Here is a 27,595-nt window from a genome sequence, read left to right as displayed (position 1 = left end):
TTACAGTAACAATATCATAGTCGGCACGTGAGTGAAATTAAGGTATTGGAGTCATCAAAAATAAATAGTAAACGGATAATTGATTAGTTTTTTAATTAACGATAAACCCAATTGTATAATATTTAATGATACAAAAAATCTAAGTTCTACTCAGTGCCAATTGTCTCTTTTTGTTCAGATCAGTTCTACATAATTTACGACTATAACATTTGATATGGGGTTATTTAACATAAGAACACTTTTGGATGATTGTTTACAATCATAAGCGTAACAGTATGCTTGCCTACATACGGTTCCTAGAATGAAGCACTTCAATAGTAATCAACTGGTTTCTTAATTAAGTTACCTAACAATTTTGTATTTATTTATATCAGACGAAATCGATCATTAGAATTTCGCTAGTTGATGTTTTCAATCAAAAATGCGTCTAACTGGAACTTGGTTTGGTTCAAGTTGAAAGCAACCAAACATCTAATTTGTGTCAAATGCACTCAAATTGTACATCAGTGTAGAACCATTTGAGTTTAAATATATTCCAATAAGCTTATGGTACCTATTTTGAAATTTCAATCAACATTAGAGTGGCCCAAATTAGTAGTATGGAACAAACTTATTTTAATTTTTTGATGAGCGGTCCTTTTATTCCGTTCTATTTCATTCCCTGATGGTATGGGCAAATTTTGCCCAAAACGGTCAACGTTTAGGCGGTGCTAAACTCATTGGAAGTTTATATGGAAAAACGTATGGAGAAATATCGAAAAACAGTCATTTGAAGCTTGATGGCACCATTTACAATCGCGAGAAGATAAGAGTTTACCAGGCGAAGTTATTTGAAATTTGAAAAAAAAATCAGGCTTCTAAAAAAGAGGCAAATAGTCGTTTATTTGCGCAGATGAAGTTTTTTTTGTGATTTTTTTTTTAAATTTACTACAAATTTTGGGTTTTTCTCTAAGTATTCCAGTACCCAAATTGGCCACCCACGAGAACCTACAAAAGACGTATGATACAGCGACCTGACTGGGAATCTAACCGGATAGCTTACACGATACCACAGATCTAACAAGATTTTTAGGCCATTTCTCTCACACTGCTGCAAAATCGATCCAGATTTCTACAAAACTCCGATTTCTTACCACAGAAATGTGAACAGAATAGCATGTAAAAATCAAGAGTACATACACGCTACTCGCGTAAATTTTATCCTTATCACTGTGATTTTCCCAATTTATTTGTTTTTCCATGTTGTGGCTTTATGTAAAATTCCCCATATACCAAATGTAATACGATCTTAAGAATCTACAATCGTAGCACTTATTCCTATAATATTTGCAATCGGTCGTTGTCTTAGAGATAAAAGATAAATCTATAGAAATACTAGATAGCATTTACTGTGGAAATAAACTACATTTTTACCGTAATTCATACCTGACGGCCAATAATTTATGGAATAAATTTAATTTATTCTACTACATTAAAAACAACCTTTTCTTGGCTGATCAAAGTTAGACATCTTTCTCGGTCATGCTCTCTCTGGAACAACATCACGCGGGTGGATAACAAACTGTAGATACTTTGAAACGGCAAGAAATTCTCGTGGCTGGCGTACAAAACTTCGGCTCTGCCAAAATGCAACGGTCATTTATTTCTTTCGGTAACAGGACTATTTCGTCTAGTGTTTACTGGCGGGCTGTGTCAATATAAATTTTAATAATATAGATACTAAACCAATACATGTGGGTAATAAACTCTGATTCTAGCTCTTAGCTTACTATTGGTAAGGTTTTACCTTCGATGGCTGCCTAAAACAAACATTCAATTCTACAAAAGGTAGAAAAATACGTTTCTAACTGGATGTAAATTGGGACGACATCGGTGAAAATGATTAGAGGAAGTACTAGATGTAAAGTTACTAATACCGGAAAAAAGTGTACTTGCTCGGAGCTCGCGATTCGCGATGGATCACTTTCCTTGGCAATACGATGAACAGGTGAACACGGCACCCCGATGTTAGTGGAAGAACGGATTCTTGTTTTGAGCATTCGTTGTCTTTGTAGTACAGAGTATTTGTCGTTCGAGTTGGAAATCATAATCTTTTGTTGCACTATCAGCAGCATACAACGTCGGAATCTAAAAATATAACACCTTTAGAAACTGATTTGAAGCTCTCTCTCTCTAATCAACCGACCTCATAAGAGTATTTACAGAGGGCAGGATTCAATACAAATGGCACTCCTTCCATTTCGGTGTGAACGTTTAGCGTTCCAGTGGAATACGCCGGTGGTCTAGGGGCTGGTCGGTTAGGTGAGAGTTGATATGATGGCAGCAATTGTTCATAGTCATGATCCACAGGTTCGGCAGGCAGCTAGAATTAGGGAACAAATAAAATTGTTAAGATCATCACAAAGCATTTACAGGCAGGAGGAAACTTTCAATGAACTCAATTTATGTGCACGTCAGCTATTAAATTATACACGTGATACGGTTCATAGCGTAACGATAGAGTCGAGCTGTGAAGCATTTCATGTCTTGATTTTTAACAGAAACGGCAATATAAGACGCACCAGAAGAAACAGAATGGTTTTGATACTCACCGAGTGAAGAGGCTTGTCGTGAGCCGCTTGAATTTTGAGATCTTCAATCGTTCTTTCCAGATCAGTGATGCTTTGTCTCGATGGAACACTTGGTGGTGCACGGTGGGCCACCAATGTTGTCTTGTAGCAAATTAGGAGGCCATTGATCTCGCTGAGAAGTAGAACCAGTGTTTGGTAATTAATTTCGATACCCTCACACTCACCTACACTTGAACCAACGCAATGTGATCGTCTGTACGGTATCCTCAATTTAAACGCGTTTATAATTCCGTGTTTATTAACTTCTTACGATAACTTACGATTACGACAAGTTAAAATAATTTTGATACAATCACATGGTGACATGGTGCCAGTGATGCCTTTTCTCATAGTGTCTTTTACCGAAGCAGCTTATTATCAAGCAACCAGTATCTCTCAAATACCCATTACACGATAGTATAGGGTTTTCTTTTTTTTTCTTCTTTACTTATAGTTGAACCGAGAAAGGCAATGAATGCGTTGAGCCTATTTAAGAATAGGTCGAATTTCATGATGCACGACGTCGAGAAAAAGGCGGAAGTTTCGGTTGAATGAAACGTGCCGGTCTTCACAAGAACTAGACGGCAACGAACCGGATCGACAATCAAAACAAGATGACCAAAAACCGCGCCAGGAATATATGTGGACAACGAGACTTATTGTAGATCCAGTTGAAAACCGAACTGAGCTCCCGCGACAATCGCATTTTCTCCTATTTCCGGATGTCGCAACTGCATCGCGAGTAGTGCGCATCTATGCCATAGCCGTGCGCCATCATGCGCATCACTCGCGATGCAGTTGCGACATTCGGAAATGGGAGAAAATGCGATTGTCGCGAGAACTCAGTTCGGTTTTCAACTGGATCTACAATATTTGATAGACTGGGACAGTAGCTTTACGATCCACAAGATGTTTATTCCTGAGGTAAAACATGTTGAAGATACGCATCATAGTAGCCTAGCTTGCAATAAAATATTCAATCATAGTAATCTATCTGTATAAATGTCAGGCAAATAAATTTCATTCCATTGTTCACCATCAACCTAGCTACACGCATTTTTCCCTTAACTCTAAGAGGTTGTGGACCCAGCTAGAGCTAGGAGTAATAAGTTTTGTGGTCATTCGAAGCAGAAATGTTATTGGTACGTGGAGACTTGTGGAAGTACCAAGTACGTCGTTGATGCAACTCCAAACCCGGTCACTAATGGATGGACTACAGGGGACAGGAAGGCTCGAGCGACGATTGCTTTACTGGTGGAAAAACGTCAACATCCGCTTATTCGAGATGCCACAACTGCAAAGGAAACCTGGAGTCGGTTGAAAGAACAGCACCAGAAGACAACAATGTGTTCAAGAGTATCACTCATCTGCCAAGTCTGTGATAAGAAGCTTTTAGAAGGTGAAGATCTTGAAGCACACATATTCGAGCTGGAGGAGCTATTCTCAAGACTCCAAGGTGCAGGTAAAGATTTGGGAGAAGATGTTCAAGTGGCGATTCTACTGCGAAGTCTTCCGCTGTCTTTCGAGAGCATTCGGACGGCGCTGCTGGTTTTGAAGCACAACAAGTTGAAGATGAATTTCGTCAAAGGAAAAGTTCTGGATTACGCTAGAAAACTACACGAGACAGATTCCGTCGTCGGTGAAACTGCTCTCAAGGTAGAAGCAAAAAAGATAACCTGCCATTTCTGTGGAATTAAAAGACACCAGAAGAAAGATTGTCCAGCTTATCAAAAAATTAATCAGCAAGACAAGAACGGAAGCAAGTATCCGAAGTCGAAGAACAGGTTCAATAAGGACAAATCGTACGCTTTCATTTTGGATGGAACTGATCGGAGGAATGTGGACTGAAGCAAACGAGTTGTACGCTATTTATATGCTACTCGAGATCTACGCTTGCATTTGGGAACTAACAAGGATTATCTAAAAGTTTTCGTTGATGCTGATTGGGCCGGCGATATAAGGGATCGAAAGTCTAATTCTGGCTACCTTATCTTTTTCGGAGGTGGATTGATCTCATGGGGCGCTCGGAAACAGAATTGCGTGGCGCTGTCATCAACCGAAGCTGAATTTGTGGCATTAGCAGAGGCCTGTCAAGAATTGCTATGGCTACAAAAATTACTTGATGAATTCGGAGAAAACAAAAAGCAAATCACCAATATGGAAGACAATCAAAGTTGCATACGACAATTGGAAGGCAAAAGAATCGAAACATATAGATACAAAATATGCATTTGCAAGAGATCTGAAGAAAAAGGATATTATCAAAATAGAATACTGTCCAACAACTGAACAAATAGCTGATATGATGACTAAACCCTTGTCAAGAGTCAAGCTACAAGAATTCAGAAGCACTTCTGGATTAAAGTTATTCAAGACAACTACGCTTGAGGAGGAGTGTTGAAGATACGCATCATAGTAGCTTGCAATAAAATATTCAATCATAGTAATCTATCTGTATAAATGTCAGACAAATAAATTTCATTCCATTGTTCACCATCAACCTAGCTACACGCATTTTTCCCTTAGCCCTCTCCCGCCCATGGTGTCTGTGGTGCACCATCAAATTTTGCACCTTCTAACCTTCATCGAATTGTTTCAACAACAAAAAGGAATATTGGACACATCTTAATGGTTCCATCAGACTGGGAATATAATCAATTTTGAGTACAAATAGTGAAACTATCGAAAACAATCAATTAACTATTGATTTACAATCAAAAACTTTTTTTTTCGTTTTCCACTAATTTTGGCTATGCCAAATAACTTTTGTTCTAGCATTTTTCTCAAAGATGATTCCTTCCTATTGAAATCTTTGAAAAAAGTCGTGGGCGGGAAAGGGTTAACTCTAAGAAAACAAGTCCTCAGTTTTTTTAATAGTCCTCAGTTAATAAACTGTTATTTGTTTGTTACGGCCCGTCAAAACCTGCTGCAGATCCGGAGCGGAAGAAGTTTTCCCAGATTGACCTTACTGGTCAGCTTCATCCCGGATTAGAGTCTGGAGAAAGCTAAGAAAGAGACAGACGACCGAAGCAATGTGGAAGGGACTAGAGGACACTAGTCAGCTAGACAGTCTTACGGAAGCAAAAAGCTGCATGTATCCGCAAGTAGGCTTCGCCAAAGCGACCGTGTGCCGCTCAAAGCGCACAAGCCCAAGTCCTGGTGTTAGGTGGGACGCTAAACAGCCCTGACACGACGGCCCTCTGACGAGACAGGAAGTTTGCGCAGGCCCAAGAGGCCGCCTTTAAAAACAACCATTACGAACGACATAGAAGATAATACGACTCGATACAATCGGCAACGACCTAGGCGACGAATAAAGGATCACGATTGAAAGCTTAGAACATGGAACTGCAAGTCGCTAGGCAAAGCTGTGGCAGCACCAACGAGCTGGAAACCGGCTTCATAGTGATGAGAAAGATACGCCAACGCGTGATTGGGTGACAGCTAATCCACGCAAGGATGTGCAAGATGAGGATAAAAGGCCGATTCTCAAACTATAGCATCATCAACGTGCACAGCCCACACGAGGGAAACCCGACGACGAGAAAGGAGCGCTCTATGCACAGCTGGAGCACAGCATGGATGCCCACTGCGGGACGTCAAAATCGTCATCGGTGACATGAACGCTCAGGTAGGAAGTGAGGAAATGTATAGACCGGTCATCGGACCAGGTAGTCTGCCTATACATAGTATCGAACGGCCAACGATGCATAAACTTTGCAGCCTCCCGCGGAATGGTAGTCCGAAGCACTTTCTTCCCCCGTAAGAATATCCACAAGGCCACATGGAAATCAAGTAACGGGAAACCAAATCGACCACGTTCTAATCGACAGTAAATTTTTCTCCGACATCACGAACGTACGCACTTACCGCAGTGCGAATATTGAATCCGACCACTACCTCGTTGCAGTATGTCTGCGCTCAAAACTCGCGACGGTGTACAACACGCGTCGCAGTCGTCTGCGGCTAAACATTGCGTCGTCTGCGGCTAAACAGGCGAACGAGGCACGATACAAACGGGCGCGGAACAGACAAAACTCGATTTTCGGAGGAAACAGCGCCAGCAGGAAGAACGAGACCGTGAAGAGACAGGGAGAAAGAGACAGTGCTAATAACGCACAAAAGTTCTATGAGAAGTTGAACCGTTCACGTAAGGGCCACGTGGCACAGCCCGATATGTGTAAGGACATAAACGGGAACCTTCTTCCACACGAGCGTGAGGTGATCCAAAGGTGGCGGCAGCCCTACGAAGAGCACCTGAATGTCGATATGGCAGACAACGGTGGCAGTATGGTAATGAACATAGGACCACGCGCACAGGACATGCGACTTCTGGCTTCGAATCTCCAGGAAATCCAGGATGAGATCGGCCAGCTGAAAAACAACAAAGCCCCTGGAGTTCACCAACTACCAGGAGAGCTGTTTAAACACCGTGGTGAGGCACTGGCTAGAGCCCTGCACTGGGTGATTACCAAGGTTTAGGAGGATGAGGTTCTGCAGCAGGAGTGGATGGAAGGTGTCGTGTGTCCCATCTACCAAAAGGGCGATAACCTGAATTGTAGCAATTACCGCGCAATCACATTGCTGAACGCCGACTAAAAGGTACTCTCCCAAATTTTATGCCGCCGTATAACACCAATTGCAAGAGAGTTCGTGGGGCAATGCCAGGCGGGATTTATGGGTGAACGCTCTACCACAGATCAGGTGTTCGCCGTACGGCAGGTATTGCAAAAATGCCGCGAATACAACGTGCCCACACATCATCTATTTATCGACTTCAAAGCCGCATATGATACAATCGATCGGGACCAGCTATGGCAGCTAATGCACGAAAACGGATTTCCGGATAAACTGTTACGGTTGACCAAGGCGACGATGGATCGGATTCGGGTGATGTGCGTAGTTCGAGTTTCAGGGGCATTCTCGAGTCCCTTCAAAACGCGCAGAGGGTTACGGCAAGGTGATGGTCTATCGTATTTGCTATTCAAAATCGCTTTGGAGGGAGTAATACGAAGGACAGGGATTGACACGAGTGGTACGATTTTCACGAAGTCCGTCCAGTTATTAGGTTTCGCCGACGACATTGATATCATGGCACGTAACTTTGAGAGGATGGAGGAGCCTACATCAGACTGAAAAGCGAAGCTAAACGGATTGGACTAGTCATTAACACGTCGAAGACGAAGTACATGATAGGAAGAAGCTCAAGAGAGGTCAATGTAAGCCACCCACCACGAGTTTCTATCGGTGGTGACGAAATCGAGGTGGTAGAAGAATTCGTGTACTTGGGCTCACTGGTGACCGCCGATAACGATACAAGTCGGAGACGTATCGTGGCAGGAAATCGTACGTACTTTGGATTCCGCTAGACGCTCCGATCGAATAGAGTTCGTCGCCGTATCAAACTGACTATCTATAAACGCTTATTAGACCGGTTGTTCTCTACGGACACGAGACCTGGACGATGCTCGTAAAGGACCATGGCGCACTGGGAGTTTTCGAAAGGAAAGTGCTGCGTACCATCTATGGTGAGGTGCAGATGGCGGACGGTACGTGGCAGAGGCTAATGAACCACTAGTAAAGTTGCATCAGCTGTTGGGAGAACCATCCATCGTTCATACCGCGAAAATCGGAAGACGGAAGACAAAGAAGGAGTCATCTAGTCCTTTGCTTTTTTCCGGAAAAATGCGTACTTTTAAAAAATGAGTCATTTACTATTTTGCCTTTTTCCGGCCAAATGCATACTTTTAAAGAAGCAGTTATCTACTCTTTTTCCTTTTTCTGGGAAAATGCATACTTTTAAAGAAGGGCTCATCTACTCTTTTGCCTTATTCCGGGCAAATGCATCTTTTTAAAGAAGGAGTCATCTACTCTTTTGCTTCATTGCGGGGAAATGCGTAATTTTAAAAAAGTCATCTAATCTTTTGCCTTATTCCGAGCAAATGCATCCTTATGCATGTCTTATTGCGATCGTATGCGTAGAAAAGAAATCATATACGCTTTGACTTTTGCGTTCTTTTGAAAAATGGCTCATCTAGTCTTCTGCCTTCTTCCGAAAAAAGGCGTACTTTTGAAGAAGGGGTCATTTACTCTTTTGCCTTTTTCCGAAAAAAATGCGTACTTTTAAAGAAGGACTCATCTATTCTTTTGCATTATCCCGGGCAAATACGTACTTTTTAAAAAATAGTCATTTACTATTTTGCCTTTTTCCGGCCAAATGCATACTTTTTAAAAAGTAGTTATCTACTCTTTTGCCTTTTTCAGGCAAATGCACACTTTTTAAAGAAGGAGTCATCTACTCGTTAGCCTTATGCCGGGCAAATGCATACTTTTAATTAAGTAGTCATCTACTCTTTTGCCTTATTCCGGGCAAATGTGTACTTTTGAAGAAGGAGTCACCTACTTCTTTGCCATTTTTCCGGAAAAAATGCGTACTTTTAAAGAAGGAGTCACTCTTTTGCATTATCCCGCGAAAATGCGTAGTTTTGAAAAAATGAGTCATTTATTTTGCCTTTTTCCGGCCAAATTCATACTTTTTAAGAAGCAGTTATCTACTCTTTTGCCTTTTTCTGAGCAAATGCATACTTTTAAAGAAGTCATCTACTCTTTTGCCTTATTCCGGGCAAACGCATTCTTTTAAAGAAGGAGTCATCTACTCTTTTGCTTCATTGCAGGAAAATGCGTAATTTTAAAGGAGTCATCCACTCTTCTGCTTTATTTCGGTCAAATGCATACTTTTAAAGAGAGAGTCATCTACTCTTTTGCCTTATTCCAGGTAAATACATACTTCTAAACATGAAAATATATTCTTACGATTAACCCTTTTTTGTACCAAATGATCGTTATGCCAAATGACCTCGAGGTACCCATCAAATTATGCCAAATGATCGTTATGCCCAATGGACTTTATGCCAAATGGCATTATGCCAAACGGATGAACGGAGGATGAAAGACGAAAAATTGGAGAAATAAGATAGAAGAAAAAAATGGAAGTGAAAAAATGGAAAAAAGATGGAAGAAGAAAGGCAGTAGAAGAAAGAAGAATAGTGGAAAAATAAAGTAAGAACGAGGGAGAATTAAGAAAGAAGAAAGAACAAGGAAAAAAAAGAAAGAAAAAGGAAGAACGAAGAAAGGAAAAAAAAGCAGAAAACAGGAAGAAAGAACGAAGGATGAAAAAGGTAGAAGCAAGAGAGAAAAAAGATGGAACAAGGGAGAAAAAGATGGTAGAAGGAAAAGGAAAACAAGAAGAAGAAAGGAAGATCAAGAAAGTAGGAAGAATAAAGATAGAGGAAGTAAAAGGCAATAATGAAGAAAAAGGAAAAAAGGAGAAGGAAAAAGGAAATATGTAAGAAGGAAGAGAAAAGCAAGAGATGAGCCAGCCTAGGGCTGCAAACCTATCTAATAAAAATAAAAAAAGGAAAAGAAAAAAGGAATTAGGAAGAAAGAAGGAATCTTTAAATTTCTTGTACTGTACAGGCAAAAACATTATAACTACATGTTAAAAATGCAAGACAACAAGGAGTACTCATAAGGGAACGTCCACAAATTACGTAACGCTTAGAGGGGGAGGGGGGGAGGTGGTGATGAGCGAAGTGTGACGACCCATACAAAATTTTCAGAAGCTCCATACAAAAAGTGTGACTAGGGGGGAAGGGGGTTGAAAAAGTCATTTGTCTATTGCGTTATGTAATTAATGGATCTTCCCTAATCATGTTTCTATAAAGAAATTTATCCGTCGTATGATCAATTTCGTAACATCTAATAGGCGTATGTCGAGAGTATTCCCAAATAAAACAAATTAAGATAAATAACAATTATAAAAATGTTATGTTATTGATTGAAGAGAAAATTTGTGAAATAAATTAAAAGAAATCTGGAGAACAATTTATTTGAGTTCCACATCTTGAGTAAGTTCTTCTCATCCATGGTGCACGAAATTATTTTGTTAGTGACTGTATAATGTAAATTTTAATCTCATTTTGATATTATTTCTTGAGTTCTAATTATTATCTATCATTTTATTTATCGATCATTTAAAATCTCATACAAAACTTTCTACCAATTAGCGTCCAACCACATAGTTCAACACGTCATCTAACCTACATGATAATGAAGATCGATCAATGACTAATACCATAAAAAAGCGGACTTACCCAGCTAAGATGAATCCGTCCGGTGCCTGTCGTAATCTGGAGCACAAGATGACGTCGGTAATTGCTTGCTTTGCTACACCCTTCTTGGCCAACCGATAAACCAGCTGCTTCTTGCGCCATGCTTTCTGCTCACTGTCCGCCGTTCGAGTTAACTGGGAAAACCCCTCCGGTAAAACTTCCTTTTCGCCGATCACTTTCAGCGTTTCCAGAATATAATCCGGCAGACCTTCGGTTTTCGATTGACACAAATAGCGGCAGCTCCGCTTGCCGAACAATATGTTTTCACGATAGAGATCGGCATCCTGATCCTGATCGTAGGTTTTGTTTATCGGCTGAAAGTTTTTCGGGCATTTCTCGAAATCCTCTACCAGCTGTAGGGAAGTGATCGGCCGATTGTCCGGCAGGGCGCTGATAATGGTATTGAGGATGTTTTTCTGTTGCTGTGTTTTTGTCTTCAACATTATGCTGTTTGCACTATTTTACAAAATACATAAAACAAACTATGAAGTATGTGAACTGCTTTCTAAAAGATGTTAAATACTAGTGGTCAAAGAAAGCGAACACATCAGAGTCCAGTTTTCTAAAATAGATTTTTCAAAGATTTAGTGAGGATCAGATATTATTTTAAACATTAGAAACGTCTAGCATAAGTGAAAATTTACTACCTAGGTATATTGCTTTGTGGAAAATCCGTATTTCAAGAAATCACTAATCTAGTTAGGGTCTGTAAGTTTAATTCTCCAAATGAGACAGACCCTTAGAATATACAATTAGATCCCAGAAAATAAAGGTAAAAAATGATATGACGAGATCACATTCTCTGGAGCAGCAAAAAAAAAAGAATGAGATATTGTTGATCAAAAAATTTATCAGATAAAGAAAAATTTGTCTTAAATACAAATCGCCTTAGAACATTTGTTACAAAATTCCCCAGATTAGCTTATTTTAGAAAACACCTACTTAAACTGATACCATTGGTTTTTGCCTTCAACCTGCGAGTAAAACCCAAATAAAATGACTCACATAATAATAAATTTGTTTACGCTGATTGCGCTATCTGCTGAAAATTCTTCATTCACTTTGTCCCAGATTTTCTCCTTCCCTATGCGTTATCCGGAATCAATTTTCTCGTTTTACTTCATTTCTTAAGATTGAAGACGCAACCAAAATATCAGACAACAGTTACAGCATGAATCATTTCGCTGCTGTAAATATTTCTATTTTATTTTAACAAATTCATTACGTTTCACGTTCTATTAAACTCATGTGAAGAATTGCAACGCCACCGCAATATTTTAGACAAAGGAGCTTCCAATGGTGAAACTACGAGGGAATTGAAATTATTAATCTAACACTGCATGAAGTAGAGCTAAATAAGAATTATAATCGATGGATGAAAAACTAACCACAGCTACTAATGCTAGTTATGGATTACAATCTAAACTTCTTTCCTCGCGCAGCGAACTAGCCGAACGAACACCAAACAGAACAGAACCGATGGGAAAGAACTTGCGAGCCGCGGTAGAGTGAGCACTGAGCCAGAATGCGAAGGAAGACGTCGGCAAGGCAATGATCAATGTTTCTATAAATAAAGGTATACAAATCGATAAATTTGTGTATGTGTGGGAAGGTTCACGCTAATCTGAAGCAACCCAGGTGTTCCGCAAGGGTGAAAAATATAAGCCATTTTATGGGCCTTTTCACGAGACATTTAAAAACAGCTGATTTATCGTCAATTATTGACAATTCTTCTATGAAAGTGACAGCTTTGGACTTGCAGGCCTGTTCAGCGGTTATAAACAATATAGATAGTAGAATCTATAGATGAGCGAAAGCATGGCTGAGTCGATTTTTTTGCCCGTGCACACGCGCATATGACGTCACAGCCCTTAACGTTTCCATTGAAATCGTGACGTCATGCTCGTTTGGAGACACGTTTGACAGTTCGTTTTGGAGACAGAGGATTTATCTTCGCTCATCTATATATTCCACTATCTATAATAAACAAGTGCAGTCTCGGCAGTGTCACATGAAAAGGCCTATTGCAAATTTTGCGCCGTGTTCAACTACACGTAAAAAAATAACCAAAAAACCATTTGAAAATAATGAATGATCCCATATCAGAAAGCTAATAACATTCATAAGTTAATGAAAAGTATAAGTTTCGGAATGTATGTGACTAATGCGATGTATAAGTTTTTTCTTATACATGTCATTAAGCGCCTGCTTTGGCAAAAAGGTATTGTCGGCGTAGCACCAACTTAGAATTCGGAAGTCCGGACTTCCGAACCGAACTTTCTTCCGAAGTTTTATCTGTCAAACTAATGGATGCGTTGTTTAGCGCATCTTTAGGGGAATCCAGCGCACTACTTCCGAAGTTGGGAAAGTTGCCTGTATCTGGAGAAAAATTCAACTTCGGTATAAAAAGCGGTATAAATTTATTCCGGATACACAATATTAGAAATCTTAATAATAAATAACATTAAATTTTTTTACGTGTACCCACACGCTTAGTTCACTTTACCTATTTATGGGTACTTGATTCACCCATATTTGGGTACACCATAATTATGGGTGAAATATACCAACAAAGTCAGTTAAGTTCACCTACACTGCCGAAAAAAACCTTTCGAAGTTCATTAACTTACCTTATGAAATTTGGCCACAAGACAATTGATTGAAAATCATAAGGTTGCTTTATGGAACTGAATGAACCTTGCGTGAATTATGCCCATAATGATGCATATGTTTATCTTAAAGTTGCCCTAAGAGCAAGATTACCGGTGGTGAGTTTAAGCCGTTTGGCACCGCAGTATCATTACTTGACACTTTACCGGTCGCTACTAAACGCGTTGCTATAACAGTAGCGCGACTGACAGGTGACCAAATTTGGTAGCGTGATAAGAGCGCTGCTATTTGATGAACTGTCAACTGTCAAACGTCACCGGTACGGAATACAGCAACCAAATTGAGAGTCGAAAATAGTGACCGATACGGAAACGAGTGACGAAACTAAAATAAAAGCGCTGCGCGGGTGATTTAAATGCTCGCGACCGATAATGATGCTCTAACATTTTCATTGATTATCCTTATGAAATTTCATAAGGCAGCGTTATGAAAATCTTATTTACACGGTATGAAAATATTTGGGTCTCTAAACAAATGTTGAATTGAAAACAAGATAATAAAATATGTTGTTCAATAACTCTGTCTTTATTTAAAACACTTACTCCATATAAATATGTACATTTTATACCTTTAGGGTATTAGTACACACCATGGTCTAGGGTATAAGTAGCGGACATCCGGAATTGTTATATGGTGTGATTTGGCCAATATTTGAGAAAAGCACGACGACGAAATTGCTATAGCTATCGATTACTATCTCAATTGATTTACGAGAAATCTGTATAATTATGGAATTAAAAACTGCTGCAGTAATAGGAAATGCATGAAACAAAACCACAAATTCAGAGCTAAGTAATTTGAAGATGCTGATCGAATTTCTTCTTCTATGGCTCTATATTTCAACTGGAACATGGTCGGCTTTTCAACATATAACATTTCCACAGTTATTAATTGAAAGCTTTTCTTCACCCGCCATTGCATAAGTATGTATCTTATGTGGCAAGTACAAAGGATACACTATGCCCAAGGAATCGAGAAAGTTCCCACCCGAAAACATCTTAGACCGTACCGAGAATCGAACTCTCCAGCTTTCTTCTCCGGATTGGCAATCCTACGCCTTTGCTCGCAAGACTAACTGGAGAACCGATGATCGTATATATTAACATGCAGCGTTACACTTGAGTCAATAATATCGACATCGTAATGACAAACGACATAGGTCTTGTAATTTCCTAGTTGAAACCATTTAAATGGCAAAATTCCAATGTTGAATGCCGGCTTGTGAACAAAGGCATGGGATTGCCAATCCTGAAATGGCGAATTCGATCTTTGGTCCCGAAAGGGACATGAGAGGAATGGAAATAACTTCCCAAACTACTTCGTGCTGCTCATTGGACAGCACTGATGTTTTCAGGTGCGAAACATTCCTGGCTCTCTGGGCATAGTGTATTTATTGTACTTGCCACACAAGATGCACATTCATGCAATTGACGAGCAGAAGCTTTAAATTAATAACTGTGGACATGTCCAAGAAGTTGAAAGCGAGCCAAGTTCCAGTTGAAAAGTACAGCCATTGAAGAAGAAAAATAAACGTCAACATGCTTGTGTTCCTTAGTCATTGTAGTAGACCTTTTCTGTTTGCTTTTCGGTTTCTGCTCTCATAAACAGGGAGCGTGAGTTTGAAGCATGATCAAACTTCTAAATACGCTAAAGTTTTTGTTGATAGATCACGAAATGGTGGCGTTCGAATCCATATAGGACAGATTAAATATGCTCCCCAGTAATAAGTAAAGGTCAACAGTAAATATAAGTTTCGAACAACTGCTGACTAACACGAACTATAGTTTAAGATCAATCAGAAGGAGGCGTTCAACTAGCTAAATTCCTTCACACGAATGTACAATCTGTACGAGATGCTGTAATCGATACGCTGTTACAAATACGTGCACTCTAGACACCATTACTTCCTTTGCTCAACGGCTACAGAAACATCGTTCATGCTAATCGAAAGATCGTTCGTTCGTTCTTGACGTTCTTTGCTGCGGATCACCAAGCTTTCTTCTCAGTTCCAGTTCATGCAATTCCTGAAAAGTATAAAAAATATGTATATTTTTACCTTAAGATATTAGCCTTTGGTTAGAAGTATTACGTATACATTGCTGACCAAAGCTTCACTAGACCACACGAGACTATTCGCGTACCTGAGTTTCCTTCTTGATATCGTCCAAGCTGCTGCTGCTATTCAACGACGACAAGCTTAAAGTACTGATGATGCAGTTCGTGGCAACGACAATTTTTTTCCCTGATCTAAATAATGAATAGATTGTATTCAGTTATGTAAGGCTATGTAAATAGTTATTGTTATATATGCTTTTAAAAAAATGACAGAATATTACCTTGGCGATTTTCTCCGAAACCTGATAGAAGTCACTTTCTCGTATCGTCTGTCCAGATTTAGCGTATGCAACTCGCACTATATGACTAAGGAACTGCACCCCTTGAGCCTGTGTGCAAACTTGGCACAATAGAGGACATTCTAAACCGTGGGGAAAAGGCATAGCAGCGTGACTCGTGGGATTGTTTTTATTTTCGGAGGAATTTCGGTCCAATTGATTCATGGCCCATGCTGTTGCTTCCAGATAAATAGATGGCCATCCTTGAGTTTCGGTAGTGCAGGTTGATGGTACTTTCACTGAAATGGATATTAGAAAATTCAATAATTGATTATTATAAACTCGTTGTGAGTCTAATCAAAACATACTCACACTGATGACGTGGAAAATCATCAATCAGGCAGGATGAAAGCAACGGGCTTCTGGATGTGGATGCTATGCATGGATGGTCTCATTTTTTTTCCGAATCGGACCGACGTGTCTTCATATTGATCGCTGGATCCTGTACTGGCAGCACACTAGGATTGTTATTCAAGATGTGCACTTGGTGCACTTTAATGAATTATTGAGCCAGGAATAATAATTGATAATTGTTAAATGATCACTTCAGTTCTGTTCAGTACGTTTGTGTAGATACGTCGAGAACATAACAAAAGAGATTTGCTTAAATAAAAATTTTGCCGGGAGCACGCCATTTTTATTTGGCAGCTGTCAGTAGAATGAACGTTGAAATGAACAAGGCTTCTTCATAAGAAAGCCTTATGATAATTTAACACAATAAACAGCTATGAATTTCATAAGGCAAACTTATGGTTTCCATTGGTACCTTATGAAATTAAAATATAATGAATTCATAGGGTTTCATAAGGCAGAACTTATGAAAATCAAAATGTTTTTTCTAGCAGTGTATAATATTGGTGGAGTAGCTGTATACCGCACGGAAGCATGAAGATACCCATTAAATGTGGAAGATTCACCCATTTTTTGGAATTGTTCCAAGATGTCAAAAACGAGTATATTTTCAGAAACAAAAAAGGGTATTTTTCTCCCATTGACGAGATCGATTGCTAGAAATAAAATGGGTAAATTGTGCGCACAGGAATTTCTGGAAGGCAAAGTCACCATTTTTTTCATTTCGTTTCTACAAGTTGTTAATTTTAAAAATAAGACTTCGGCCTCTTTTATGAATTTTAAAGTTTGTTTGAAGCACGGAAATTGTGTTTTATATTCACACAAGACATTCGGTAAGTCAAATAAAGCATTATTTTTCAATTCCGATTAGTTGTGATCGCAGATTATGCTTTTCAGATTCCACAACAGTGCTTCCCGCTGCTGCTGTTCCATTATCACAAGATCCATTGGAAAAGAAAGGAAAATCGGTGTGATATCGAGCACACTATGCCTGTCTTAAACACGGACAAAGCCGGTAGCATGCAAGCTTCAGCTGTTTGGATTGAATTTCCCATGAGGACGTTCGATTCGAGGAGATCCAAAACTTCCCGACTTATCAATACCAAGCTGTGCAAAGCAATTTTATCTCAGGTGCTCCGAAAGTGAAGGTTTTGTAATTACCTACTATGCTACTGTTTAAATTGGTATGGAAATAAATAGAATAGTTCTTTGTGGTTCTTTATTGGATAATGTTAATTCTGGTTTGTTTTCAAATATTTTCGATATCCCTCTAAAGCCCTAACCTCAATTTTTTGTTCATATAAATGTGGGTTTTTTACCCATTTTCTAAATAAATATCAAGAGTTCAAAATACCCATTTAATGAAGTTCATCAAGAGTACCCATTAATGGGTAAACGCGATATACTCATTAAATGAGTTATGCCGCTTTTCTTCAAAATGGGTACCAAAATACCCATTAATGGGTACTCTCAGGCTTCCGTGCGATATATGCATATATGAGTTTACCCATATTTGGATGAAAAACATCTTCAAAACATCAACATGATCGTCTACCAGTGTGCTCCTCGATCATGTTTTCTTCATTGAATTACAATTGCATTGAAGATGTTTTTCGTATTCACTGGTGAGTATTCAACTGAATAGTTAATGTGTCCAGAGATACTTTATTTCTACTTTTCATGTATATATTTCAGATATTATTTCTGGCCGCGGCCTTCGACAACTGAGGAACTGCAGTCTGCAGTTATGGAAGCAACCAGAAGAGTAATTTCATCATACTGCAGGAAATCCGGATATAAGGGGGATTCATAACGACAACCGCACAATGAAGCAAGAAATGTTTTTACAAAATAAAATTCAATCTATCTGTACAATATGTGCGGAAATTCCGCGATCGTGATATCGCCGGTCAACTATCATCAGCTGGTCATCGGCCGTGGAAACATCAGCTGCCCAAAACAGTATTAGGGATTAGGAAATAAAATCTGCTTCGGCCTAATCTGACGGTTTTACATCGAAACATCTCCCGGATGTATTAGGTACCAAAATCCCTATGGTAATTATTAATTAGTTCAAATAAAAATGATTTTCAACAGTAATCTAATAAACCATTTCGTTTGATATTAACATGAAATTGGAACATAAATATAAAATGCTATTTTAAATCCCCAATAGAAAGGACCCCAGGTGGAAGTTCAAAAAAGTACCTAAATTTGGGTAGTATTCACCTATAAATTGTTCCCATACTGAATTATCCAAATATGGGTAAATGCTGATTCACCCAAATCTAGGTATGTGCACTTTTTGAGGATTTTAGGTACTCTTCACCCATATTTGGGTGAACTGAAGTAAGCGTGCATAGAAGCTCTACACGGTTAGAAAAAAGTACCTAATTTTAGGTACTTTTTGTCTCTTGCATCTCCCTCCCTCTTCCCTTTGTTGTCACTAAATGAAGAGCAAAACCACTCAACAAGGGCATTAAAGTGTGGGAACCCAACGTTGAGTAATCTTATGTTTACAAAAGTTGAGTGAAATTTACCTAACTTTTGGTTAGTTTCTATTTAAATTTAAGTATATTTTACTTACACAGAAAGAAAAACCATTATTAAAATTAAAAAAAACCATTGGTAAAAATAGAAAGTTGCATTGGTTCTTTTTCGTAGAGAGTGGCCAATATTCAAAATAAAAGTACGTTAACTTTTGCAACAACTATGGTTCAAAAGTTGCATCCCGTTCTGAAAATAAAAGTTTGAACTTTTAAAACAATGCTGTAGAAATGTCAAAAAGAAAGTATCACATCGTTAATACTATAGAGTAAAATAATTTCATTCAGAAAGGAGAATTTCACTTGCCCAAATTTCATTCAACATATAAAACGTGTAGCAGCTCCAAAAAGCCCCGACAGCTCGCCTCACAGTCGCTTGTCGGGTGTGCATTGCAGACAGATGTTTTGCTGAAAAATAAAGATTTTCGCATACCGTTAAATATTAATTGTATTTCTCAAAATCACGCCAAGCCCCGTGCGCAATGTTGCGGAACTTCGACGGGAACAACGAGATTTGTGTCAACCGTTCCGTTGCAATGTGTATGGGCCTGGCCGTAAGTTAGGTATTTTTGTTTGATATTATGATGTTGCTCAAAAATATAACACTATGACCTACCTTCCATTCCCGTATAGTTATTTAGCACTGCTAGCACCGCAGATTGATTGAACAAATCAATCTTCAGGAGATAAAATATTTACTCGAAACCTCGCTCGAAACAGAAAGAAAACAAAAATTCCGCGACTTGTTTCTGGTCAGTGAATAAAAGCTTGGCGACGAATAAAGGCGAAAACGTTTATGCACACAGAATAATACTATGGGAGTTTTTTTTTAATTATTGAACAAAAAACAACTTCAATCACATTGGGCTTGAATAAATAGAAATCTTATGTTAGTACATATTATATACATTTTTTTCTAAATATTGTAGATAAATATTTGTTTTTCGAGAAATAGACAATAATTAAGATTATAGATAGTAGAATCTATAGATGAGCGAAAGCATGGCTGAGTCGATTTTTTTGCCCGTGCACACGCGCATATGACGTCACAGCCCTTAACGTTTCCATTGAAATCGTGACGTCATGCTCGTTTGGAGACACGTTTGACAGTTCGTTTGGAGACATAGGATTTATCTTCGCTCATCTATATATTCCACTATCTATAATTAAGATGAGAAGCGAAATAAATATATGTACATTTTTATAAATTTTATTTAACCACCTGATAGTCCATAGTGGAACTGGGTAAACAGAAGTAAACGTTTTTCTCTCAAGATTTAGGAAATTTGACAGTTCTACAGTTTTCTAGTTAAATGGATGAACTTTCAATTTCACAATGGGAACAAGAGAAAAAAAAACTTTCGAAATGATAAAATTACTTTGAGAGGAACAATATCACTTTTATTTTTTAAAAAACGGAGCACTTTTCAAATGTAAAGTGCAAAATATTCTATGAAACAATGTTTGTTTTTTGTGTGTAGTATTAAGTGAATTTTACTTAAATTCAAGAAAAAAATGCTTAATTTTGGCTTCCCACACTGAACCCCCGATTTGAGTGAAAAGTACCTAATATTAGGTAAGACGGTGAGATGTTCCGGTGGGTGCACAACAACTATTTTTAAAGCCTACCATGTATGCTTTGCAGTAATAATGATTAACATTTGTACATATAAGAGCTAAATCATGCAGTATGGAAAATGCCCGATAAATGTTTCATATTTATTCGGTAGCTATATTTATTAGTCGAAAGAAACCTTTTATATAGGCGAACATAAAAAGTATTCACGGCATGTTATCTTCACATTTCTTTTTTATTATTCCCCGCTCTTGGGATGAAGGCAGATGGAAACCATCTGTTTTTATCACTTGCCAGCAATACATCCACTCAATTTGGAGATGGATCAGATGGCAAACTCAGCGGTACTTGATTGAACCAAACCCTTCCACCGAGTGTTGAGGCGTTCAAGCCCGGAGTTAAACATAAATGGCAAAAAAATCATCAAGTCCTCAATGAGAAGAAAAAAGAAAGAACACATCAAGATGTAAATAAATATTTTTCGTTTTATATTTTTTCGTTTCGTTCCAACTCGTCTAAATATTTTGACATTTTGTTGGCATAGGCGTGGAAAAATAGGTAGGGGCAAGCACTACAGCCAAATAATTCGCCAAAAGCGGCTTTTGAGCAGCACTTATGTGAAATTTAAGTCTTACTAGCACGGTTGACCAGGTTTTTAATGCGACTATAGAACCGAAATAAATTCGATTTTAACTGCTTAATGGTTACTTGGGTTGTTTTCATCGGAAAACGTTTCCCGGTGAAAACAAATCCTATCCCATCTATGCGCATGAAAGGGAAAGATGATTAGACGTCAGCAAGCTCAATGCAAAAAATATTGTCCCGCACCAAAATATGTTCCCACTGCAGTTTCTTCATGGATGACGTCTCCACTGCAAGAAACAGCTGTTTGGGGTGTGAGATAAGGTGCAAGAATGATGTTTTGGATTGTGCTTTCGCTAATTTCTACAATCTCGGGTACTTTTTCAAAACGGCGTATGTCCCAAATTGTAAACAAACCCGTTTTCAACAGCATATATGGCATCAAATTCATCTATAAATGTGTATATCTTCAAAGCTACATGAAAATGTTATTAAAAATGTAAGGGTCTGTTCAAATATTACGTAACGCAATAGGGGGTGGGGGTCCTTCGAAATGTTGTTACGCGTAACAAACTATTTGCATAGAGAAAAAATATTTAAAATAATTTAAAAAAAATTCATTATCTTTGAAAAAGCATGAAATGAACAATAAATAATAATTTATTGCACCGTCCTTCAAATTGTACTAAAATTAAGATCTTTTCCAAAAAAATAGCATTTGTTACGCGTTACGCATAGGGGTGGGGGTGGTTCTGAAAATTGTTACGGATTGTTACGAGGGGGTGGGGGGTTCCTAAAAGCAACGTTTTTCGCGTTACGTAATATTTGAACAGGCCCTAAATCATTGTTTGCAAAATGGTGTAACATCATTGTTGAAAATATTACACATACACCGCTTAGCAGAAAATGTACTTTAAAAAGTTTTTTTTTCGAACAACTAATACTAATGACACACTGGTGGTACAAGTATTGCGCTGTTCGAAACGCGCAGAGGGTTACGGCAAGGTGATGGTCTATCGGATCTGCTATTCAAAATCGCTTTGGAGGGAGTAATACGAATGGCAGGGATTGACACGAGTGGTACGATTTTCACGAAGTCCGTCCAGTTATTTGGTTTCGCCGACGACGAAATCGTACGTACCTTGGACTCCGCAAAACGCTCCGATCGAATAGAGTTCGCCGCCGTACCAAACTGACTATCTACAAAACGCTTATTAGACCGGTTGTTCTCTACGGACACAAGACCTGGACGATGCTCGTAAAGGACCAACGCGCACTGGGAGTTTTCGAAAGGAAAGTGCTGCGTACCATCTATGGTGAGGGGCAGATGGCGGACGGTACGTGGCGGAGGCTAATGAACCACTAGTTGCATCAGCTGTTGGGAGAACCATCCATCGTTCATACCGCGAAAATCGGAAGACGGAAGACAAAGAAGGAGTCATCTACTCTATTTCAAAATCCCGAGCAAATGCGTACTTTTAAAAAATGAGTCATTTACTATTTTGCCTTTTTCCGGCCAAATGCATACTTTTAAAGAAGCAGTTATCTACTCTTTTTCCTTTTTCTGGGAAAATGCATACTTTTAAAGAAGGACTCATCTACTCTTTTGCCTTATTCCGAGCAAATGCAGCTTTTTAAAGAAGGAGTCATCTACTCTTTTGCCTCATTGCGGGAAAACGCGTAATTTTAAAGAAGTCATCTAATCTTTTGCCTTATTTCGAGCAAATGCATCCTTATGCATGTCTTATTGCGATCGTATGCGTAGAAAAGAAATCATATACGCTTTGACTTTTGCGTTCTTTTGAAAAATGGTTCATTTAGTCTTCTGCCTTCTTCCGAAAAAAGGCGTACTTTTGAAGAAGGGGTCATTTACTCTTTTGCCTTTTTCCGAAAAAATGCGTACTTTTAAAGAAGGACTCATCTATTCTTTTGGATTATCCCGGGCAAATACGTACTTTTTAAAAAATAGTCATTTACTATTTTGCCTTTTTCCGGCCAAATGCATACTTTTTAAAAAGTAGTTATCTACTCTTTTGCCTTTTTCAGGCAAATGCATACTTTTTAAAGAAGGAGTCATCTACTCGTTAGCCTTATTCCGGGCAGATGCATACTTTTAATTAAGTAGTCATCTACTCTTTTGCCTTATTCCGAGCAAATGTGTACTTTTGAAGAAGGAGTCATCTACTTCTTTGCCTCTTTTTCCGGAAAAAATGCGTACTTTTAAAGAAGGAGTCACTCTTTTGCATTAACCCGGGAAAATGCGTACTTTTGAAAAAAAGAGTCATTCATTTTGCCTTTTTCATAAATTTTAAGAAGCAGTTATCTACTCTTTTGCCTTTTTCTGAGCAAATGCATACTTTTAAAAAAGAAGTCATCTACTCTTTTGCCTTATTCCGGGCAAACTCATTCTTTTAAAGAAGGAGTCATCTACTCTTTTGCTTCATTGCAGGAAAATGCGTAATTTTAAAGGAGTCATCCACTCTTTTGCTTTATTCCGGTCAAATGCATACTTTTAAAGAGAGAATCATCTACTCTTTTGCCTTATTCCAGGTAAATACATACTTCTAAACATGGAAATCCTATATTCTTACGATTAACCCTTTTTTGTACCAAATGATCGTTATGCCAAATGACCTCGAGGTACCCATCAAATTATGCCAAATGATCGTTATGCCCAATGGACTTTATGCCAAATGGCCAAACGGATGAACGGAGGATGAAAGATGAAAAATTGGAGAAATAAGAGAAAAATGGAAGTGAAAAAATGGAAAAAAGATGGAAGAAGAAAGGCAGTAGAAGAAAGAAGAATAGTGGAAAAATAAAGTAAGAACGAGGGAGAATTAAGAAAGAAGAAAGAACAAGGAAAAAAAAAGAAAGAAAAAGGAAGAACGAAGAAAGGAAAAAAAAGCAGAAAACAGGAAGAAAGAAGAAGAAAGAACGAAGGATGAAAAAGGTAGAAGCAAGAGAGAAAAAAAAGATGGAACAAGGGAGAAAAAAGATGGTAGAAGGAAAAAGGAAAACAAGAAGAAGAAAGGAAGATCAAGAAAGTAGGAAGAATAAAGATAGAGGAAGTAAAAGGCAATAATGAAGAAAAAGGAGAAGGAAAAAGGAAATATGTAAGAAGGAAGAGAAAAGCAAGAGATGAGCCAGCCTAGGGCTGCAAACCTATCTAATAAAGATAAAAAAAGGAAAAGAAAAAAGGAATTAGGAAGAAAGAAGGAATCTCCAAATTTCTTGTACTGTACAGGCAAAAACATTATAACTACATGTCAAAAATGCAAGACAACAAGGAGTACTCATAAGGGAACGTCCACAAATTACGTAACGCTTAGAGGAGGGAGGGGGTGTTGAGCGAAGTGTGACGACCCATACAAAATTTTCAGAAGCTCCATACAAAAAGTATGGCTAGGGGGGAAGGGGGTTGAAAAAGTCATTTGTCTATTGCGTTATGTAATTAATGGATCTTCCCTAATCATGTTTCTATAAAGAAATTTATCCGTCGTATGATCAATTTCGTAACATCTAATAGGCGTATGTCGAGAGTATTCCCAAATAAAACAAATTAAGATAAATAACAATTATAAAAATGTTATGTTATTGATTGAAGAGAAAATTTGTGAAATAAATTAAAAGAAATCTGGAGAACAATTTATTTGAGTTCCACATCTTGAGTAAGTTCTTCTCATCCATGGTGCACGAAATTATTTTGTTAGTGACTGTATAATGTAAATTTTAATCTCATTTTGATATTATTTCTTGAGTTCTAATTATTATCTATCATTTTATTTATCTATCATTTAAAATCTCATACAAAACTTTCTATCAATTAGCGTCCAACCACATAGTTCAACACGTCATCTAACCTACATGATAATGAAGATCGATCAATGACTAATACCATAAAAAAGCGGACTTACCCAGCTAAGATGAATCCGTCCGGTGCCTGTCGTAATCTGGAGCACAAGATGACGTCGGTAATTGCTTGCTTTGCTACACCCTTCTTGGCCAACCGATAAACCAGCTGCTTCTTGCGCCATGCTTTCTGCTCACTGTCCGCCGTTCGAGTTAACTGGGAAAACCCCTCCGGTAAAACTTCCTTCTCGCCGATCACTTTCAGCGTTTCCAGAATATAATCCGGCAGACCTTCGGTTTTCGATTGACACAAATAGCGGCAGCTCCGCTTGCCGAACAATATGTTTTCACGATAGAGATCGGCATCCTGATCCTGATCGTAGGTTTTGTTTATCGGCTGAAAGTTTTTCGGGCATTTCTCGAAATCCTCTACCAGCTGTAGGGAAGTGATCGGCCGATTGTCCGGCAGGGCGCTGATAATGGTATTGAGGATGTTTTTCTGTTGCTGTGTTTTTGTCTTCAACATTATGCTGTTTGCACTATTTTACAAAATACATAAAACAAACTATGAAGTATGTGAACTGCTTTCTAAAAAGATGTTAAATACTAGTGGTCAAAGAAAGCGAACACATCAGAGTCCAGTTTTCTAAAATAGATTTTTCAAAGATTTAGTGAGGATCAGATATTATTTTAAACATTAGAAACGTCTAGCATAAGTGAAAATTTACTTTCTAGCTATATTGCTTTGTGAAAAAACCGTATTTCAAGAAATCACTAATCTAGTTAGGGTCTGTAAGTTTAATTCTCCAAATGAGACAGACCCTTAGAATATACAATTAGATCCCAGAAAATAAAGGTAAAAAATGATATGACGAGATCACATTCTCTGGAGCAGCAAAAAAAAAAAGAATGAGATATTGTTGATCAAAAAATTTATCAGATAAAGAAAAATTTGTCTTAAATACAAATCGCCTTAGAACATTTGTTACAAAATTCCCCAGATTAGCTTATTTTAGAAAACACCTACTTAAACTGATAGGACCATTGGTTTTTGCCTTCAACCTGCGAGTAAAACCCAAATAAAATGACTCACATAATAATAAATTTGTTTACGCTGATTGCGCTATCTGCTGAAAATTCTTCATTCACTTTGTCCCAGATTTTCTCCTTCCCTATGCGTTATCCGGAATCAATTTTCTCGTTTTACTGCATTTCTTAAGATTGAAGACGCAACCAAAATATCAGACAACAGTTACAGCATGAATCATTTCGCTGCTGTAAATATTTCTATTTTATTTTAACAAATTCATTACGTTTCACGTTCTATTAAACTCATGTGAAGAATTGCAACGCCACCGCAATATTTTAGACAAAGGAGCTTCCAATGGTGAAACTACGAGGGAATTGAAATTATTAATCTAACACTGCATGAAGTAGAGCTAAATAAGAATTATAATCGATGGATGAAAAACTAACCACAGCTACTAATGCTAGTTATGGATTACAATCTAAACTTCTTTCCTCGCGCAGCGAACTAGCCGAACGAACACCAAACAGAACAGAACCGATGGGAAAGAACTTGCGAGCCGCGGCAGAGTGAGCACTGAGCAGAATGCGAAGACGTCGGCAAGGCAATGATCAATGTTTATATAAATAGAGGTATACAAAATCGATAAATTTGTGTATGTGTGGGAAGGCTCATACGCTAATCTGGAAGCAACCCAGGTGTTCCGCAAGGGTGAAAAATATAAGCCATTTTATGGGCCTTTTCACGAGACGTTTAAAAACAGCTGATTTATCGTCAATTATTGACAATTCTTCTATGAAAGTGACAGCTTTGGACTTGCAGGCCTGTTCAGCGGTTATAAACAATATAGATAGTAGAATCTATAGATGAGCGAAAGCATGGCTGAGTCGATTTTTTTGCCCGTGCACACGCGCATATGACGTCACAGCCCTTAACGTTTCCATTGAAATCGTGACGTCATGCTCGTTTGGAGACACGTTTGACAGTTCGTTTGGAGACAGAGGATTTATCTTCGCTCATCTATATATTCCACTATCTATAATAAACAAGTGCAGTCTCGGCAGTGTCACATGAAAAGGCCTATTGCAAATTTTGCGCCGTGTTCAACTACACGTAAAAAAATAACCAAAAAACCATTTGAAAATAATGAATGATCCCATATCAGAAAGCTAATAACATTCATAAGTTAATGAAAAGTATAAGTTTCGGAATGTATGTGACTAATGCGATGTATAAGTTTTTTCTTATACATGTCATTAAGCGCCTGCTTTGGCAAAAAGGTATTGTCGGCGTAGCACCAACTTAGAATTCGGAAGTCCGGACTTCCGAACCGAACTTTCTTCCGAAGTTTTATCTGTCAAACTAATGGATGCGTTGTTTAGCGCATCTTTAGGGGAATCCAGCGCACTACTTCCGAAGTTGGGAAAGTTGCCTGTATCTGGAGAAAAATTCAACTTCGGTATAAAAAGCGGTATAAATTTATTCCGGATACACAATATTAGAAATCTTAATAATAAATAACATTAAATTTTTTTACGTGTACCCACACGCTTAGTTCACTTTACCTATTTATGGGTACTTGATTCACCCATATTTGGGTACACCATAATTATGGGTGAAATATACCAACAAAGTCAGTTAAGTTCACCTACACTGCCGAAAAAAACCTTTCGAAGTTCATTAACTTACCTTATGAAATTTGGCCACAAGACAATTGATTGAAAATCATAAGGTTGCTTTATGGAACTGAATGAACCTTGCGTGAATTATGCCCATAATGATGCATATGTTTATCTTAAAGTTGCCCTAAGAGCAAGA

The 27,595-nt window shown here is 38.2% G+C and overlaps 1 protein-coding gene and 2 long non-coding RNA genes across 4 annotated transcripts; 1 reads left to right on the top strand and 2 right to left on the bottom strand.

Moving 5' to 3' along the window:
- Window positions 1–76: 76 nt before the first annotated feature.
- LOC134220134 (uncharacterized) lies at window positions 77–26,370 on the bottom strand. 2 transcript variants are annotated; one of them, XM_062699129.1, is made up of 7 exons: window positions 26,227–26,311; window positions 25,844–26,143; window positions 24,816–25,289; window positions 10,763–11,236; window positions 2,592–2,742; window positions 2,186–2,362; window positions 77–2,127 (listed from the first exon to the last, which is right to left on the bottom strand). In XM_062699129.1, exons 3-7 carry the CDS (start codon window positions 25,274–25,276, stop codon window positions 2,008–2,010), a joined length of 1,383 nt encoding a protein of 460 aa, XP_062555113.1. In that variant the 5' UTR covers window positions 25,277–25,289; window positions 25,844–26,143; window positions 26,227–26,311; the 3' UTR covers window positions 77–2,007. The 2 variants fall into 2 exon arrangements, with proteins under 2 accessions (XP_062555113.1, XP_062555112.1); XM_062699128.1 differs by lacking the exon at window positions 25,844–26,143 and having other exon boundaries at window positions 26,227–26,370.
- Window positions 11,233–12,587, bottom strand: LOC134220137 (uncharacterized). The gene is made up of 3 exons (XR_009981772.1): window positions 12,169–12,587; window positions 11,786–12,085; window positions 11,233–11,342 (listed from the first exon to the last, which is right to left on the bottom strand). It is a non-coding gene; the product is annotated as an uncharacterized LOC134220137 (long non-coding RNA).
- Window positions 17,716–18,282, top strand: LOC134220138 (uncharacterized). The gene is made up of 2 exons (XR_009981773.1): window positions 17,716–17,819; window positions 17,890–18,282. It is a non-coding gene; the product is annotated as an uncharacterized LOC134220138 (long non-coding RNA).
- Window positions 26,371–27,595: the final 1,225 nt, after the last annotated feature.

This window comes from Armigeres subalbatus, chromosome 3 (assembly GCF_024139115.2).
Source record: "Armigeres subalbatus isolate Guangzhou_Male chromosome 3, GZ_Asu_2, whole genome shotgun sequence".
Classification (NCBI taxonomy): domain Eukaryota; kingdom Metazoa; phylum Arthropoda; class Insecta; order Diptera; family Culicidae; genus Armigeres; species Armigeres subalbatus.
The sequence above is the reverse complement of the archived record's forward strand: the minus strand, read 5'-3'. Positions and strand labels throughout refer to the sequence as shown.

Coding starts and splice junctions, on each gene's coding strand:
- LOC134220134 (XM_062699128.1), bottom strand. CDS start 25,276: ATGTTGAAGACAAAAACACAGCAACAGAAAAACATCCTCAATACCATT. Junction 11,237..24,815: donor GACGGATTCATCTTAGCTGG/GTAAGTCCGCTT, acceptor TTTGTAAAATAG/TGCAAACAGCATAATGTTGA. Junction 2,743..10,762: donor GACGGATTCATCTTAGCTGG/GTAAGTCCGCTT, acceptor TCTACTTCTCAG/CGAGATCAATGGCCTCCTAA.